At 42.5% G+C, this 20,269-nt stretch overlaps 2 protein-coding genes across 2 annotated transcripts; both read right to left on the reverse strand.

The window, feature by feature from the left end:
• Window positions 1-3,518: 3,518 nt before the first annotated feature.
• On the reverse strand, window positions 3,519-8,406 carry mal2 (mal, T cell differentiation protein 2). The gene is made up of 4 exons (XM_084445039.1): window positions 8,013-8,406; window positions 7,144-7,314; window positions 4,733-4,927; window positions 3,519-4,521 (listed from the first exon to the last, which is right to left on the reverse strand). The coding sequence occupies exons 1-4, from the start codon at window positions 8,124-8,126 to the stop codon at window positions 4,450-4,452; spliced, it is 552 nt and encodes a 183-aa protein (XP_084301165.1). The 5' UTR covers window positions 8,127-8,406; the 3' UTR covers window positions 3,519-4,449.
• Window positions 8,407-10,356: 1,950 nt separating this feature from the next.
• colec10 (collectin sub-family member 10 (C-type lectin)) lies at window positions 10,357-18,342 on the reverse strand. Its single transcript, XM_084444003.1, has 7 exons — window positions 18,211-18,342; window positions 17,284-17,355; window positions 14,537-14,608; window positions 13,171-13,224; window positions 12,779-12,874; window positions 12,463-12,674; window positions 10,357-11,143 (listed from the first exon to the last, which is right to left on the reverse strand). The coding sequence occupies exons 1-7, from the start codon at window positions 18,326-18,328 to the stop codon at window positions 10,907-10,909; spliced, it is 861 nt and encodes a 286-aa protein (XP_084300129.1). The 5' UTR covers window positions 18,329-18,342; the 3' UTR covers window positions 10,357-10,906.
• Window positions 18,343-20,269: the final 1,927 nt, after the last annotated feature.

Genomic DNA, 20,269 nt, shown 5'->3' on the forward strand with positions numbered 1-20,269 from the left:
GTCAACGCCACAGGTTCCACATACTGTAGCTGATTAATTGACTTTGGAAATGTTCCTGAGGTATGGGAGACCTCCTTCAGACACATAGCCTAACATCTCCCAGGTGTCTCCTCCAGAGATTGTAGATCCTTCTGGGACTTCTATCTGCCCTGGAGCTTCTCCACAGCCTTTCATTCAAATCTCTACATACTACAGAGTAGTACAACTGATACAGTAGGCCTAAAATAGCCTACAAGCTAGAAGACTGAGCCTCAGTAGGCTACATTTAAATGTGTGTAGGCCTAAAGTGATATGAAAGCCTACAGTGATAAGGCTCAAGAAAGACATCTTCTCAGATCAAGACAACTCAGATAAAGTAGCCTAAAGTTTACACTTAAGTGGTTCCATTCCTGCACAGTGACTCGTATTCAGCTGATGAGCCAAACAGATTTACCTCAAAAACCCATTTTAGCTGTGACCAGGCAGCTCTATAGCTTGCTCTGTTGATCAGTTGGTCGGTCCACTAAAATGTGGTCTGGCTGCACATTCAATACAATTACCTTTATTTAAACTCGAAGGACACTGAGGCTGCACTCATTTACAGTGACAACGAGTAAGAAATAGTGCAGAGATAAAACAAGAATGAGAATAATAAGACAATTATTATACAACACTAAAAGCATAACAAAATAGAGTAAAGTTGAAATACAATGAGATAATAAGAACAGGGTAAAATCAATGATTTTAGCTAAAACAATTACATTAAGATGTGCAAAATTCAGAAATCATAGATTTAAAATGACTCAAAATAGGAAGGGTAGAAATGTTTAAGAGCTTTGCAGGGCATTCCATGAGATTGGAACATTTACAGTAAAAGCAGTCAAACCTAGGCTAGAACATCGCCTCGTTTAGAGGGGTCAGGGAAGAATTTTTACAGCTCACTTATCTGGCCCCCAGGTGATTACTGTTTTTTTGCTTCCCTCTGGAATATGTAGGGGTGGGACGTCTGCCCACCTCCCTTGTTCTCTGTAAAGCACATTGTGTTGCCTCTGGGTATGAAATGCGCTATACAAATAAAGCTTTGATTGATTGATTGAGAACAAGCTCAGGAAACCTTAAAAGAACCACCTCACTGGAACAGGTTCGATATGACCCAGAGTTCTAATCCAGCATAAAAGTAATCTAAGGTGGCTTCTTACCAATAAGAGCTTTAAAAATGAATAGAAAGAGAGGCCCAGCCAATCATCTCATATAGAGAGCAATGATTTGTGTCATAGCTAGCGCCTGTAATGAACCTGAGAGCTGAATGGTAAACTGAGTCTAGAGATCATCAGATAGACTGCTTCAATAATCCTCTTACTACAAACCAATGGAAACCTAGTCCTATTCCTAAGTAACCAATTTTCTGGCGAAGTTTGCTGACAAGATTAACAATATGGAATTTGAATGTTAATTTATCATTAACTAATACCAAGATATTTATATTCTGACTCTCTCAATGATAGATCCATTTGCAGCAGTTATGCGCAGACTATCAGGGTCAAGATCTTTTGCCTTGGAGAATGAATTTGGTTTTGTTCTCATTAAGAACTAGCTTTAAAGAAACAAGGGCATCTTGAAATTTTTATTTTTTTCAAGTAAATTACAGAATGGGGTCATCAGCATAAAAATGAAATTGGCAATCACTCCCTGGAGACACAATATCATTGTTCTGTTCTCTTACTGTGCTTTATTATATGATTCACTTAAATATCATATTAGAGACAACAGGGATAGCTAACACATAATGGCCTACCATGTAGGCAACATCTCTGTAACTATTTCTGCACTCTACTGTTAGTCATGTCTCTCTTGTGAAGTATTTAGCCCATGTTTATTGCTCTGTATATGTTCTTAGCCAATAGACAAACATTTTCCAGGAGCTTGCCTGATCGTCTTGTTGAGAGAGGTCAGGGAATAATTTTTACAGCTCACTTTTCTGCTTCCCTCTGGAATATGTAGGGATGGGACCCATGCCCCCCCCCCCCCCCCCCATCGTTCTCTGTAAAGCACATTGTGTTGCCTCTGTGTATGACATGCGCTATACAAATAAAGCTTGTAAAGAACACCGGACCTAAAATTGACCCATGAGGAACACGTTTAGTTATTGGTAAAAGGTCCGACTGGCAAACACTTACATCAAGGCCAAAGTTACATAATCTTTTTAACAGTAAGGAATGATCAACAGTGCCAAATGCATTAGACAAGTCAATAAACAGGGCAGCACAATGTTTTCTTTTGTCTAGTGCAGAAACTACATGATCAGTAACCTGAGTAATAGCTGAAATAATGCTGTGGTTAGCTCTAAAGCCACACTGGTGCAGAGATAATATAGAGTGGTGTGAGAGAAATGATTTTAGTTGACAATTTACAACTGACTCCAGCAATTTAGCCAAACAAGACAACCTAAATATTGGCCTATGATTATTAGGGTCATTCATTTCACCCCCCTTGTGCAAGGGAAGAGCATGTGCAGTTTTCCAAACTCTGGGGACATCACCAGAAGACATAGACAGATTAAGCATATGTGATAATTGCTCAGCAATTAAGGGGGTAGATAGCTGGAGAAAATAAGGATCCAGGTTATCTTCACCAGCGGATTTCTTAGGATCAATAGCTAGGAGAGTATCAAGTACCACGCTAGCGGGGACAGGACTAAAAGAGAACTGGGAAGCAGCATTAAGGGTAGGCACCTAAGCCTGCTCAAGAGACTGATGAATATTGTTTAAAGAAGGGGATCTAAGAACGTTGTCTTTGAAAATATGTCCAGCTGCAGCAAAGTGTCTATTAAAAGCTGAGCAAATATCAGTTTGATCATTTATAATACAGTCATCAAATTTAACCTCAGTAGGAACAACGGCAATGGAATTGCTACTGGTAGTTTTTACCACCTTCCAAAATTTGGAGGGATTTGAGTAGGTGTCAGTGATCAGGTTTAGATAATAGTCAGATTTATTTTTTCTAGCTAGAAACGTGCAATTGTTCCCAAGGACTCTAAAAGCAGCCCAGTGAGAGGCCTCACTTGTATGTCTAGCCAGGGACCATGCTGTATTTCCAGATAAAAACAAGGATGCCAGTTCATGGGTAAACCAGGGACTGGATCTGTTTTTTACTCTGTACCTCTTAAAGGGAGCATGTTTATTAACAACCGATAGGAAAGTAGAAATAAAAAATTCTAAGGCTAACTCAACATTAGGGATAGCACATGTAGAATGGATACCACTGTTATAAAGGTCATGAAGAAAGGCTTGTTTGTTAAAATTATTCAGGTTTCTCTTAATTATAATACATGCACCTACGGTCTGCCTGCACATTGAATTAGCGCTTGTTCTCTCCCCCTCTCCCTTTCTCTCTCTCTCCTTCTCTCTCTCCCTCTTTTCTACCACCTCTTCAGCTGCCCACTTTATCCACTATGTAAATGACTAGCACCCTCTTGTGGAGTACTGAACTCAGTCCAAAGCAAGATGAGTAAGAAACTAAGAAAATGTGTGTTAGTTTAATTGTAAAAATGCATTTTAAATATCAACAATGCACATTAAACTGTAATACAGAAATGCTTTATATAATATGCTGTTTCTGTATATCATTAAAAAATAACATTGTTCTTTACATTTGTGAAGGACTACATGCAAATCATATAATCTTGCTTTTCGAGATACTTGGCTTCTCCTACACAGTGTAATTACATTACAATTTGAATCAAACACTAATAAATAGATTCAACAACTAGTATCAGTCTATTAAAGATGCAATGTGTAATTTTTGGTGGCATTTAGTGGTGAGGTTGCAGATTGCAACCAACTAAATACAATTATCGGATTTGGCAGAAGTGGTATAATATTCATATGTATGTTTTAATTAGTGTATAATCCCATGAAAATAAGAATTTGTGTTCTTATTGCCTTAGAATATGCTTCTTATATCTACATAGGGAGCGGGTCCTTTCCATGAAGGCCGCCATCTTGCACCATGTAATTGTATTCAGTTGTTTGCAGTCTGCAATCTCACCACTGGATGCCGCCAAAAATTACACACTGCACATTTAACTCTGGCCTAGAGAAATTGACGACTACATCGTAAATCATACGTTAAAAAGATAAGAGGGATTAAAAAGTGCTCTTGATCACAAAGCAAGAACAAGAAATGTGAATATTTCAATATGTACTAGGTCTGTCTCCTTAAATAATGTTCAAACATAATATTGTTAAAAGTGTAGTTTTAACAGATGTGTTTATACTAAACATCCTGGAGTGAGTTTCCCAACAGCACCAATACCCTCTTTGGCCCATTGTAATACAAGGATAATGGCGCAAACAAAAGGTTGTGGTGATCTTCGTGGATGACTTTCACTCCTGAACAGGTACCAGTCCTTGACATCCTGCCAGACAGAGGACTGGTACAGTTGGTGTGTGTTCCTGTTCTTGTTCAGCATCACAGCCTCCATCTCTTGAAGCCCATAAACATGCTGCAGGCGTAGCACACAGTCGCCACAAATGCAAATATCTGTAATGGGACAACAGAGAAGGTCAAGCATTCTGCTAACTATCCACTAACTCTAACCCAGCAGCCACCAAATGGAAATAATTTGATCCCAGGTCGCCAACAACATGCAGTCATATTCATAGAGAAAACATTCATAGAGAAGACACTGATTAATGTAACACCCTGGTACAGATAGAAAACGGACCACCTTCTAAATCAAACTATTCCTTACCGTAGCTGCTACATTAATACTGTACTGCCGCTGGTCCAGGAAGGCATATATGTTCCCAGAGGGCTTGGTCATACAGATGACTGCAGTGGTGTTCGTGGACCCGAAGCCCAGCCCTCCATTGGCTGCGGTTGTGGCAGCCTCCAGTACGAAGGCACCAAAGTAGAAGAGCAACGCTGTGAAGTGGTACATCACATCCTGAAAATGGAAACAAAAAATGAGTTTCCACATCAAATTGTGTAGCAAAATAGCATTAGAACGAAGCTATATACTGTAGGTCTATTGTGTAGATGTCTCTCGGTGCACAACAAACAGGTGTGCTGTTGCTCAGGAGCTTGTATTTTTTACGTTGCTAATGCAAACCACGCATCTTGTCGCTAACCAAGCATCTCGTTAACCAAGTTAGAGTTGTCCAATGCCCCACACAAATGATCGAACTTTAATGTTTTAAACCATCTCTTCTCTCTGATTCAGCCACCTGGAAGGCCTCTTGTCGCAGTCTACAATGTCAACACAGCCAGTGAGGGGTTAATCACAGACTCTGCTGCTGTTGACAGTGGGGCCAGGGCCTAACAGGCTGGCTATTGTGCACTCGATGTGAGCTCAGCTCACTATCTCGTTCATTGTTCGCTAGGCGACAGGGTCGCCACATGCTTGAGTTGCTGTGTCTGAAAGAACTGGAGCCTTGCGGTTGAGTGTGCTCTCTGTGCTGTCTTTAGAAGGCCATGTCGACATTCAAGTCACCTCTAGAGTGCCATTGGTTAATGTGTATTTAAGCATGTATTTGAGTGTAAGTAGGAAAAACAAATATAGCCATCAATCATGGTCAAAGTTGACGTTCCTTGTGACTCTGCACAGAGAAAGGCCAAGGTGTATGGAGAGGATGGGCACAATATTGGGGCTGTGACACTGTGTCTGAGTAGATGACTACAGGTCCTGTATGATACACAGTAGCACTAATCTTCAGTATATCGTCAGCAATACATCCAGAAATTGCTGAGAAGTCACATACTACTGTAGTTGCATGCGAGAACGTGAGAGATAAGTTACTGCCCCTAGAGGGGGAAACCTCTCCAAGCTGTTGTCCCAAAGAGAGATGTTTTAGATACATCTAAGTAGCATGCAGTCACAGAGACTTAATCCACCCTTCTTATGAATGGGAATAGCCTTTTTTTCCTTTTTGATTTATTATTTACTGGGACTCATACACTTCTAACCTGTTACATTAGGCCTAGTTGTTGTACATTCGTGATAGATATCTAAAGTAGGCTATGGTTCCTTGATAATTCCTCTGCTTGAGCTGATGTTTGTATTTATAGATAGTTTCCCTCTTACCCCCTATGCTGAGACGATGATCTAATGATCTCAGTTTTTATATATCTGTTGTATTGAATGTGTCCTGTTAGTACAGTGCCTCCCCGCACACAGATATAAAAAAGAGGCTGGTCATGTTTTTATGATGCTCTGTGAAGACAATGCTGAAACACGTTAGCCTGATGTAACCTAATACAACGTAAATCTGAGCCAAATGTCTTGCATCTCTATATTTTCTTTGGAGTGACGCTATTTCCACTCATTTGGTGTGGTGGTTTTTCTACAAAATGAAAGGCATATCCTCTGATTACCTGTCACATACTTTCTGATCGTATGCACATATTTCTGACTGTGGCGTTACTTTTCATATCTTATCTGTCTAGAAGATGAGGGGTTCTGGTGCCACAGAGGCCTAGTTTGAATTCTCTAAAAGTGAACCCTTCCTTCTTTCCCCTCTTTGATCTAACACAATTGGATAGGGGAAACCAAGTGCTTGGTTACACAATTGTTACCAGTCTACTCATGTCAATTCAGTGATTTCCTCCAGAAAAAGAAAGAAGGGAGAGCTTTGTTCGAGGCAGAACAGGTCCAGCTCGTCTGGTCCATATATCCACACCTGCATGAGGAAGAGGAGGGAGTCAGGTGGTACCTGCCCTCACACCTCAATTATTAATTACTGTGTGTTCTACTGCCTGTGTCATCAACACTTAAGGCTTCACCTCTGTGTGTTGAGTGATCAATCCGATCACTTTGAAGGGATCATCATCTTTAAAGTATATTCAGCAATTGATCTTCAGAGCTGTTGAAATTAGTGAAGTAGTTTTAAAAAGGTTTTTTTTTTTATATTGATTGGAGGCATGTCACCAAGCCCCAAGAAAGGGTGGCCAGTCAAATATGGTTGATCACTGGTAAAGGATCTGTCCAGTACATCTAGCCTGGACCTCGAGGAGCTGCTAGCCCTGCCTACCACTTGAAGATACTTTGTAGAATTCCTCTTTGGGTCCATAGGTAGACGTTTGGGTTCCCATGCAGAATGTTGACGGTTCCAATCCCACTTGTTACACTCCTACACAAAAATCCAGTAGAATCCCTCCACCTACCAGAAAGTTCCAGTCTGTGTTGATCCTGTCAGCGAAGCCTAGCAAGAAGACGGCGAGGTAGGCGGAGGAGAAGATAAACATGGTGACAGAGACGAACATCACCCAGCCCTGAAGCAGGGGCACTGGAACGTTGGAGGAGGCCACCAGGATCCATACCAGTCCTCCAAACAGCTAGGAGAACAGAGAAAGAGAGAGAGAGAGAGAGAGAGAGAGAGAGAGAGAGAGAGGAGAGGTTTCAACCTAACCACTGGCCAGACCAGACTTGGAACAACTGACATTGACAGTAAAAATGATTTTAAGATGATTTACTAGGGATAGTACTATATGGTATAGTATAGGCTACTGTATATAGATTATGTATGAAGAGCATCATACAGTACATAGGCCTTAACATACAGTTCAGTGGGTATAAGGCTAGAAGACCTTAGAAGACCTGTTGAATAGAAAATTATATTCAGATTTTCTGTATAATCACCTTGGCAATAACAAATGAAAGTGAGTAGAATAGGTAGACTATTTTTTGCCTCATAATCTCTATTCATAATTTAAATAAATTAATAATCTATTAGCACCTGTAGCAATATGCAGTCATAAAAGCCAGTGGGCAGGTCTCCAGATACTGTTTTCCTATCACACGGTCATTAGTCTACAGGTGTGCCTTGATCACTGATAAATTGCAACGTGACATAGCAAACCCTTAATTAAAAAATGCAGTAGTCGACTACAGTAGGCTATACTGTACTGTACATCCTACAGGACGTCGGCTACACCTGTCAAATTGATGCTAGTACATTTATCCCAAACTTAGATCAGGTATGAGATAGTCGCCTATTCTAAAGCAGTTATTAGAAGAGACACTTTCAACTCACAATTTCCAGGCAAATAAGAGCTCCTGAGTATGTCCTCAAAATATCCAAACCTAGCGGCAGAGAAATAATCGGCGCTGGGAAAGACGTCGCCGCGGGATTCGTTGGCTCCGACATTGTCCCGCAGTCTGTAGCTCAACAAAGGACGAAAGCGACACAAGCAAATTCCTCCGGAGTCATGTGTTCTCAAACTGGCCAGACAGGTGCACCGGCCACTCCCTGAAAACTCTACCAATTCTATCTGCCTGTATTATCCGAATTGTGTCTCTGTAGATTCATTTGTCATGACCAGTCAGAGAAAGTGAGATAGACTTATTCTGGCCTACTGTAAACTAGGCTACTTTAACATGAAGCCACTGATAGCTATTCTTTACTGCATAAAATCGAGGGAGGGCCGTCATAAGTAAATATTAGCCTACCTTAGTAGAAAATGCCAAGGTGAGAGATAAGGAAACGTAGCACCGTGATTTGCAAGCTGAAACCGCTTCACAGGGAGGGTAAATAATTGCACAACTGAACACTGTTTAGCCAATAACCGATGACCTACTGTGCAAGTCGCTGTCTGCAGGGATACTGCAACCCAACCCTTTGAATTCAGCAGAAAATTAGGCTAGTTATATATTTGGGATACACTGACTGACGTGGTGGAGTAAAGTGTTTGTTGGATGAAAGTGGCAGTAGGCGACTTAATAGCTAAATAAAAATCAGACTGGTCTCTGTTGCCTCATATGTTAATGTTTACCTAAATCTGGATAAAGGCTGTGTTTACATAACCTCGCATGCCCATCGCGTGAGCTGCATTAGGCCTGTTTCTTAGCACTCAACGGGTGCAGTAGAACCATTACAGATCTCTTTCCAGGTCGACAAGAATCATTTAGAACCCCAAACAGCACATTGCATAGGCTACCGGGAACGGATTATTTTAGAAGATTATTCTATTATTACAAATAGTTCTATAGCACCCCTTTGTGTACAATATAGGTGTAGAATATAATAAGCCTGTATGGTAGATGGATAGGCAGATAGTATAATAAGCCTGTATAGGGTGGATCTTTTTGGGGAATGTCGAATAGGCCTATAACCAGCCTGTATGGTAGGCGGGTCGGTAATCAGCCTGTATGGTAGCGTGGATCGGCCATTACACCATTCTCTCTGCCATCATTTACATGCTTCACAGAGCTCGAGTCAAAACCGAGCTGGGTAAAGTTGCTTTTATTGTGAGATTTCTCTATCTTGGTTTGGTTTGGTTCATACATCATCATGGAGAATACTCTAGGAATTTGTACAGTAGGACTACATGGATGTATGAAAGGGTCACCAAGGAAGCTATTTAAAGCTTTTAGTAGGGGGCCCAGTCTCCCATCTTAAAATTGGATGTGGATGCCGTCTCATTGGGCAAATTCAAAAAGGTGATAAATTAAATGGGTGGAGGGGCCCTTTACGTGTCTGTGCCCAGGGGCCCATCATTTCATAATCCGTCTATGCAGAGGGCATATACATGCCCATAGATATCTGTTGTATCCCATAGAGATCCGATCATAGAGATCCGTTGTATCCCATTCCATTATAAAGATCTATTGTGTACTTACAGTAACCTGCATGAGCAATGAGCACTAATAGCTAATGAGCACTAATATTGAAAAGTGTCAACATTTCTATATGGACCATTGTACATTATACAAAGGGTAGTTCCGACCTCGCAATCTGATTGGTTAAGAGCCGTTGTATATGCCATGATATATATAGTCTATGAAATATTACTGCGCCAACTGCCTGCCTGTAAAAACGTCAGTTCCATTGCGTAGCGGTCTGTTGGTTACATTAGTTTCTCCTAAAGAAAAACGGAAACATTCAATGTCAATTTTGAGTTGTTCTATCCGTCCTGTAGCCTACCACTCTGGTTTATCATCAGCACTTTTGCAACTCGCTGTTGCACAGCAAAGGTAGGCTACACTTAGTTCATGGCTAACGTTAGCTAGGTTGGTCAGGAGTATTAGCAACGTGATAGTTTTATGAACTCCTTTCTTGGCGGAGTTCACTAAAATCGATAATATTAAGACGCTGAAATACTAGATATTTATCCCTTCAATGTTTCCAAATGATGTAACCGTTGTGAATGAATGAATGAATGAATGAATGAATGAATGAATGATTTGGTTTATTTCCCACATTCTTAATGGACCATAAATAAGCTATAAAATCAATAACTCACTCGAGGGTTGTGGTAGGCCTATATGGCCAATATACTACTACGGGTTGTGCTGGTCGACGGCATTAGGCTGTGCCTCGTGCCTACCCAGGCAATTAACATCCGTGGTATGTAGCCTATAGGCCTACCACACCCTCTCATGAATTATTGCTTCAGTATGATTGTACATAACCTTATAACAGGGTTTATGATGCTACTAAACTACTCCTTTAAAGTTATACTATCTTTCTTCTACAAGCATCAATAAAAAGACAAGACACTATAAGTCACCACAGTATCGTTGTCGTGGTTTCACTAAATGAATAATCAAAAGTAAATGTAGTTTAATGGTAATAATGAATATGATTTCATGTATACGCTAATGCCATCTGTGAAACAAAAAGTTTAAATGTCAGGAAATATACAAACTTTGGAAGCAAACTAAGAAGGCTATCAATAAGCTAGTCAATGCACACCTGTACACTCCCTCCGCTCTGTACAGATTTAGATTTGACTTCCAGAAGAATACAAATCTGAATCAAATCTTTACAATTCATTATGTTCTAAGTGATATGATACATGTCTTCTGTAGTACCAGGTTTCTATCTGGACATTGTAGACAGAACAACGTATTGCCCTCTAGAATGAGCCTTAGGTTCACATGTGTTGTAACCTCTCTCTCCCATAAGAACTATTTTCAATGACATCATCACAGTGCAGCGACTGGGGCAATATTTCCTCCTTCTCTTCTTCCTCTGCTGTTCTTTGGGAACTCACACACATAGTACATGGTGACATCACACTCCACCTGGCTCCAGCCCCCACTGTTCATCAATCCCACACAGGTGGCATTGGTGGGCGGGGTCACATGTGGCTCCTCTCCCTGGCTCCAGGCTGCATATCCATGCAAGGGGGTGGAGTCTGCGTAAACATGGGCCCCTCCCTCCTGTGGAAAAGGAAGAAGAATCACTTTTATCACAGTGCATCTTATATCTATATTTTATTGTATCGTCACAGCAGCAGTATGCAAAGGACAAACAATAAGTACACAATCAAGAATACATTAATAGTAAGTATTCAAGTAGCATACAAAATAAAATGCATTACATGAAATCCAAAATTTTGGGAAATCCAAAATGTCCATAACTAGAAAGTGTGCTCAGAGAGCACAGACCTCGGCCTATGAATGCATTTTGTCAATATGTGAAGTTGTTTAATGTGTTGGTGGACAAAATCATCAGACAGTGATTGAGACATAAGAAAGCAGCAAGGTCTCTCTCTTCCTCTCTCTCTTTCACCCTAGGCTATCAGAGCACATTTAGTAGGCCTAGGGTACAATAAAACCTCAATAACATACTTACTGACACTTTTATGTATGTATACTAAATACATAATTTACACACACACACAAAAAAAAAACGATCACTATAATACAAGAAAAATAAATGATTTCAGGTGTTGCCATTCCCTGGCCTCAAACTCTAATCCTGCTGGTTTGAAGACACCGAAGGAGCTATAGTTTCCATTGCTCTCAGCTCTGATCTTTTCTCGCCAAATATTAATAAATTGATACATCTCACATCACGTACAGGTAGATACAGTATGTTCATATTATTTGTGTCAACATACTGTACATCTGTGGGCAGTGGTGGCCGGTGGGAAGTATTATAATTCCTATTTACTCGCAATGAAAAATAGAAAAGTATGAAGTATGAAAAATCATTCGGCTGTGCAACATATGAACTTAATTCTTTTAGAAGTAATTCTGTCTATTTGTTTCCCTAGTGGCGAAATTAATTCACCTTTTACTTGCTCCCATTTAAGGGGAGTCACTCTGTATGTAGAAGGCTGCCTTCAAGGCACGGGTGGTATAGCTTTATCTGAATTCATTTTTTGAAATTTGAAGCAGTTGTGTAATTAAAGGCTGTAATTGTGGGTAGATCTCATAACCATCTTTTACACAAACACATCACATTTGAAAATTTAGGGGAACAGGGAACAAGTATAGGCAGCCCAACGCTCTTAAACTTTGGAAGATTAAATGCATTGCTCAGGGGATAAAAGACAGTAGTTACAGTCTTTGAAACCAGACACCCACACAATTGAATGCGGGATTTAAACCAACAAACTCCCAGCGCTGATTTACCGACACAGATAATGCCTAGTCTAGAACTAGGAAGCCATTGCGATAGAGGATTGACATGTTAGAACTAGGATTTATCTGTGTCTGGACCTTAATCTCATGCTCTAGCTAATTCCACATACCGTATCCTTCTCCACAAACTGCAGCCCTATGAAGACATGTGTGAGGCCAGCCTGGTTGACGTAGTCTGCTAGTAGCCGGTTACTGTCTCTGCTCTTGGGCATGGCCAGCGTTCCCCCTCTCAGTTTGCAGTTCATCAGAGCTTCTCTGTACCTCCTGGCCTCCTTCACGACCAGGTAAAACCTCTCCTCTGTCTCCCTCAGGCCTAGAATGACTGGACATGATGGGATTAGAAAGATCTAGCAAGACATTGTTGTGAGTTCTCTACGTTCATACCGGTCATGCTGTTTTTGATGTTCCATACTGCAACTGCCCTACCATTTTTCACAAACTTGACTGCATTCCTCAGCTTGCTGACGTTCACTTCCAGCTGGCCAACGACTTTCCTGTATCTCCCACAGTCACAAGTGGTGCCTGCAGAGTCAGACATGTGCACATACAGCATGAAGAAGATGACCTGAATTGAAATACTATTTGAAATCCTTCTAGTTACTTTTGCTTGAGTCTGCCTGGAATGGTTTGGTTTGTATTTTTGGTTGCGTACTTAGTTGCACTGTGCCAAAGAAGCACAGGAAGGTAATTGAAAGGATTCCAAATAATTTCATTTCTGGTATGGATGGCGAGGGACTTGAGCCATCCACCTCCAGTTGGAAACCACATCACACAGTGTTTTCTTGTTTAATGTTAAGTATTGAGCTGGAATATCCTACCTGGTTTCCCCTTTAATCCAGAAGGCCCATCAGCACCTGTCTCTCCTTTATCCCCTGGAATCATAATCCTAAATTATAATTCAGACCAGCATAGCCCTAACTGAGTAAAGGTGATACACTGTATGCATCCATCCATCCATCCATTTTGTTTTAGAGGCTGTTTTGATAGTTTTCACTAAAGTGAAAATGGGGTGGAAGCCATTTACTATATAGCTAAGATAGTTTCCAATGTAACAAGTAAGACTCTGGCTATACTGACAGGGCCTGTGTTGCTTTGGGATGAAGCCTAAATGTAGTTGACAATAACCTACCACTAGAGAGCAGCACCGTGCTACACTCACCCTCTTACTTCATCACAACACCACACAAGGCAGGAGGGTCAGTTGAACTTCTCTCTAAGAGCTTTAGCCCAAACTGGCAGTTGCAGATTTAGGGGAAGTAAGATGAGTGCAATACAAACACAACACTGCCCGTTTTTTATGGGAGTTAGAGTGTGCCATACTTTCCCTTTCACTGGAGACAAAAGGCAACCTGCTCCAACCAGATTGTTTTAGTCACATTTTCTTGGTTTCTATTCAATCCAGATGGGGATTTGTCTGGAGAGAGGGCCGACTGATATCATGTTACAAGGTATCCATTCATATGACATACCAGAGGGCTCAACTAGAATCCTCAAATGTTCTATAATGTGTTTAATGTTGTGATTTTGGGATTATCGTTCCAGTACGTGTGTAGGAGCCTCCTAGCAGTTGCGGACATTATAGGACAAGCTAAGTGAGTCCAGGGTTCTCCTCAGAGCTTTACTGGCAGCACTCGCCCTGCGTGCCTGATTAGTCTAAGGTACTCAGACAGTATTATCCCAGAGAGGGTTCCCCCTCAGGACACATGGTCATGGTTTTAGCCCACAGTAAACACAGGCTATTACACCTAAATATGACTCCAGAATACAGGCCCATCCAGGGGGCTGTGACTCTGCTGGTGATTATGGAGAGGTTGAGATGCATTGCCTGTGGAGAGCCAGTCACACGGACACTGGGAGGATCCGCTAACAGCACATGTGCATGGGAAATAAACATCTATGTAAACAGACCTGATTGAGGGTCCCCCCTCCCAGGTAGTTCAGATTGGCAGTCTGGGGTTCCCCTTGTTTTTACTTGGCGTCAACACTGGAACATGTGCTCAAATCAGTCTCCCACATGGACCCTATTCAGGCCAGACTAGAAATGTGTCTAGTCCGCATTCTATAGGTTCTGAGCAAGCTTCAATGGAAAGAACCTGAGGAGCTTGGATATAAAATGGATCAGGAGGCATTAGTTGGGCCAGGTATAAACAGGGCCGTAGGGGGTGGTTCTGATTGATACGATACCTCTCTCTCCGGCAGGACCCATCTTCCCTGTCCGGCCCGCCTCGCCTTTAAATCCCATCTCCCCTGACAGCCCTGGGTGAAGGAAAGAAGTGAAGTGGTAAATAGAACTACTACTGTAGAAATACAACAACAGTGTTTTAATGGTCTTGAACAAAGATGATTAAATTAATCTCTCTCTCTTTAATACTGCTGTGTTTGTTAGTGGGATCGCGGTTATTTCGTTTAATGCTTTGCAATGTCCATTACAATAAACAAATGCCGTTGGTTTTTGAAGAAAGAGACCGTGTAAAAATGCCTCTAAAGATTGTGTTTATGTTACAGCTAGAGTAAGAGAGAAAGACATAGAGAAAGGGTGGGGGAACTACTTTGAGGACTGAGGCTGTCTGCCAGACCTTTAAGGAGTATTTCCTCAGGAAATGTTCAGCTGTAAAGAGTATTTGAAATACTTGCTGATGTTGAGTGTAACCCGTGGGTAGTTCCAACGCTAGGGCCCAGCTCCCAGGCTATGCCATATGTAGTACATGGAAGACACCATTGTCTCATCACCAGCTGCTGATGATTGTCTTTCATATCTGACCAGACCTTCTACTTTAGTTGTGTCTAATGGGTTCTCTTTTGATGTGAGATAACTATGCTAGTCTTGGCAAGTTTGGGATTTTAGTCACCAAAGAAAATAGTCTAGAAAGTAGTAGACATGTAAGAAAATGTAGCAGTAGTTAATTTAATTTTAATAATAATACTTTTTTTAACTGAATGCCTGAAAGACGGCATTAGTCAAACAATATAGGGAGGAAAAGTACTACTGTGGAGAAACATCATTTATCAACATCAAATGTCATTCTTTTCTGTGTGTGCTTATGAATGCTAGAATAAGCTGTGTGGGAGGGAGTTATTTGCTTTGCTTGAACTCAGTCCTGTGATACCTGTGAATCATGTTATTTTCATAGATGTAGCCAGTTAAACCGTCCATCAGAGGCTGCAGATAACAATCCCTCATATCACTTCTCCCGCTTTAACTACCAACCCCCCTCTAACTGGTGTAACGACTGCCTCGGCCAGGTGCTAGGGAAGGAGGGTTAGGCAGGGTCAGTCAGTACTGTTTGGGTGAGGGGAGGGATGGGATTAGGGAAGTGTAACAGTGTTATTGATAGAGAAAAATATTTTGGGTTATTTTAGGGAAGCTAAGCTTTCCTTATAGCCTATTATTCCCCCTTTGCCAGCCAGTCCATTACAGTCAATTTCAGGTTTAAAACACATGGGGCTATGTGTTAGCTCACACAATCAAATGACGGTTGGCTAAGACGGTTGTGTACTGTTTTTGAAGTATTTGTGAATGTAAACCATCATTGCACATTTCCTGTAACAGGAGATTGAATAAAACAGGCAGGGTATGCCTGTTTTGTGACATGCAACAGGCCACAGATTCTACAAAACATACTGTATTGTCACGAAAAAGGCATTATAATAGAAAGTAATATCCAGTCATGCATTAAACATACAAACAGCTAACCAAAATGACTCGTCTGTTATACAAATGTGACCTAAGTTGAAAAGTTACAAAAACTGGCTCCTACGTTTGTTTCTTTCCGTTTTTGGAAATGACTCAAACGATCCTGGCGTTTCTCTTTCTGGCTGCTCTCTGATGAGAGAAGTGTGTGTGTTTTTGAAAGAGGGCGGTTTGTGCGTGTGTGAATGTGTGTGTGTGTGGGTCCACTCTCTATGATTGCCTTGTGAGCTCTGTGCGTAGTGTACCAAAAAAACTAACAACTGCCTGGAAGAGGCCAGAGACGAGGGACTGCTTGGCAAGCCTGTCTGCTTGTCTGTCTTCGTCCATTTGTCTGTCTGTACTGACTGTACGGTACGTCCATCCATCCATCCAGACTGACCGTACGTCCATCGCTTCTTCTGCCTGTGCATCTCTCTCAGCCTCTCAGCCTCCCCCTCAGCCTCTCAGCCTCCCCTTCAGCCTCTCAGCCTTCCCCTCAACCTCTCAGCTTCCCCTTCAGCCTCTCAGCCTCCCCCTCAGCCTCTCAGCCTCCCCTTCAGCCTCTCAGCCCTCCCTTTCAGCCTCTCAGCCTCCCCTTCAGCTTCTCAGCCTCCCTTTCAGCCTCTCAGCCCTCCCTTCAGCCTCTCAGCCTCCCCTTCAGCCTCCCAGTCCCCCCCCTCAGCCTCTCAGCCTCTCTGTCATCCTGCCAGCCACATCCACATATGGCTCCAGCGCCGCCGCTGCTATCCTCAGCAGCAATTAACACGTCTGCTTCCCCCCCTGACCAGACTTCCCTTACGGAAACACACACATGCACACATACACACACACACACACGCACACACACACACACACACACACACACACACATACACACACGCACACGCACGCACACACGCACACACACACACACACACACTCACACACACACACACACGCGCATGCACGCACACACACGCACGCACGCACTCATGGCAGTGTGGGGCTGACTGTGTACTCAGTAGAGCTCACTCCGAACAGTAGATTTACCCCTAGGACACGATGATTGTTACACCCCGATAGACTCCTACTCCTAGTACTTTCTATTGTACACAGTGAATACTCTTACGTTACAAGATTTGCATCAGGCAAGCTTGCGTACTTTGGACTGTCCACGGGCAACATTTCTGTAAAAGCGTCATGTCATTTCAATCACCGCATCTCGATGATTGTGTTGATAACAAACCAGTGAGTACAGTGAAAGGTGGAGAGGGGTCAGAACCTGGTAGTCCTGGCGGTCCGGTCTTGCCCAGCCTGCCCTGGTCCCCCTTCTCTCCCACCTGGCCCTGGTCCCCTGTCAGGAGCAGAGAGACAAGTCTGGGCTCGGGCCCACCATCCACAGCACACACACTGCAGCCCTATAGCACTGCAGCCAACCACTGAGCAGAGCACGTAAGAACAGTCTGGTTCCCCTTCACAGACCATAACATCTTTTATTGCATGTGAAGAGAGACATGAATGGTTATTAGAAGAAAAGTATGTGAAGTATGTGGAAATGCAACAGCCCATTCAGCAAACGAATAGGATTTGTGTTCGAGGCAGAAGGCATGACCGAGACCACCAGCTATAGGCCATGGTAGTATTATTTGAGATGGGACTTAACCAAATAATCTTCTGTTTTCCGTGGCAGCTGTTTAAATAGACACAGTCATAGCATGTGCTAGCTAACAAAAGCAAAGAAAAAACGTGTGAAATATTCCCTGGTGTCCAGCTGCATATCCTATTCTGTCTACTGTAGACTACACTACTGTACTGTACCTTAGCGTCCAGTAACAAAGGTCAACACTAAGGTCAAAGGTGACTGAGCCCTGTCCAAACAAACAAATACAAACACACATAACTAGTGATGTACATACTGGGGTGAAAATGCTCTAGATACTGTCTGAAGTCTGCTTTCTCGTTATTAGTTAAAGAGAGTTTAGGGAGCCTAACCCCAGGCTCAGATTCAGTTCAGTGGTGTCAGACTTACACTTCTCCCTGTCTAGTATTATACACATGACTAATGTTATGTTATGGTTATATTATAGTTATGGTCGTGGTATTCATTAAAGTTATGGTTACAGTTTGTGCAAACAGTTACTACAATCACAAACGACCCGAAACACCCCACACTCCCACTGGTTTCAAAACCAACGTCTCAAAACGTTACCTTTGGATCCTGGTAGGATGGTGTTGGAACACACCTCCATGGTATTCACATGACCAACGGTGCCAAAAAGAACAAAGAGCAGCGACAGTAGCTTGGCGCTGAAGCTCAATTCCTCCATGTCCCTCAGCCAGAGGATCCAAACCAGCACTGGGACCAGAGAGGGAGTCAGAACAGAGCTGGGCTGGTGTTTACAGAACCTTATCACTCTACTGTCCAGCCGTCAAACAACACTGTCCAGGCTACGCATCCCTCCCCCCTTCACATCCTGAATTTCCAAGGCAGAGTTTGAGAGCATAGTCTTGAATTTCTGCAATTGTTTTTGGATTAATGGGCTAATTTTGTTGGTATAGCAATGTGTGACAACTTGACTGTAAGTGCAGGATTTGAGTATTTATCACGAGTATGAATGAAATGTCACAGAATTACAGTGGGTGTCATTTCGCATCACAAAGCATTTGAATGTTCTCCATCGCCTCTTATCAATACTGAGGGAAGACCTACTCCATTCCAACCCCCATCTCATTCCACCCACTCGGCTCACCACAGATCAACACCATTCCAACCCCCACCCTCACTCCACCCACCCGCCCTGCTGACCACATCAGGCAGAGGAGGTGGCCTTGAGGCGTTCCTAGTACCTCCACACACACACACACACACACACACACACACACACACACACACACACACACACACACACACACAGGCACACACACACACACACACACACACACGTACGCACACGCACGTACACATAAGTACACACATACACAGTTCTGGGTGTGGTGTCCCGTCCGTACGGTCATCAAACCCCCGGCCCTCCTGAGGGGTTCGCTCTGACCAAACCGCGTTCTCCGGTTTGACACCATGAGATGAAACCATGCGTGTATTACTGCGGGGAGGAATGGAGTTCCCTCTGAGGAGAGAAAGTGGTCTGCTCCAACCACATGTCTTGGCAGGGACAGGGATTCCTCCGCCGTTCTGTTCCCCCTGGCATGTTCAGCTCTTCATCAGGTCTGACATGCTGCGGTGGACCTGCCTAGAAAGGGAAGGGGATGTCTGCTTTATCTGGACCGTCTTCTCAGCAGGAGAGGGAGATCTAAGACAAGCTGTCAGGACAGGGAGATCTAAGACAAGCTGTCAGGAGAGGGAGATCTACAGTAAGACAAGCTGTCTGAGGGGTCTCCTCCGTACTTGTTGCTCTTGGCAGTTCAGGGTTTGATGGTGGTAGAAGCAGGGGGTCACTTGTTTTTAAAATTGTAGCACTTTTTTTTATATCTATTAGAATTTGAAATATGCCCCAGCTCTGCATCTGAACTCTAAGAATACTTTTGCAGAATTCAGTATGGAAAGTTTCTATCAGGTGTTTATCCTGTTTGCCAAACTCTGGTGTGTAAAAGGATCTTGAATATGTTAGCCATGACCAATTGGTATGTAATCGGAATAGATGTGCGGTATGGCATGAAATGCTCTTCTAACTTTTTCCTTCAGCTCATTCACGGTCAGGTTTAATTTGCCAGTGGAACTTATTTGTAGCCTCTAGTACTGTGTAGCCTATAGGTATCCTATGACAGTGGAGCCCAGTGATCTCTTTCCATGACTTCTGGACCTTTTCTGGAATCCCATCATACTGTTTTGTCTTTCAAGGCCCAGGTGTGACAGAACTATGTATTTGTTCTAAGAGGTATTGTAGTTTTAAAGAGTAACATCAGGTCGTTTGCCCAGTTACTGTATTCCTCATCTGATATTGGAGAATCCAAGGGGTTCCAAGTGTCTTTGACTGTTGATTCGACATTTGTAGTTTTCCATGAATGTCTTTTTCGGTCAAATTCATTATGACTTCACATTGTAATTTTTCACACACTTTGGATTACCAGTTACTTACTGATTTATTTAGTTCATGATTTCCAAATGTTTGTTATTTGAACTCATGGTTGTCTAGGAGTGACTGTATTTTGTGATTGCCAATTGCTTTCTGATATGCCTCCATGCTATTGTAGTCCACTTCTACGGCTGCCCTATATTGTGTAATTAGGGCTGAGTCTTCCCATGACTGAGC

This window comes from Borostomias antarcticus, assembly GCF_949987555.1.
Source record: "Borostomias antarcticus genome assembly, chromosome: 10".
Classification (NCBI taxonomy): Eukaryota; Metazoa; Chordata; class Actinopteri; order Stomiiformes; family Stomiidae; genus Borostomias; species Borostomias antarcticus.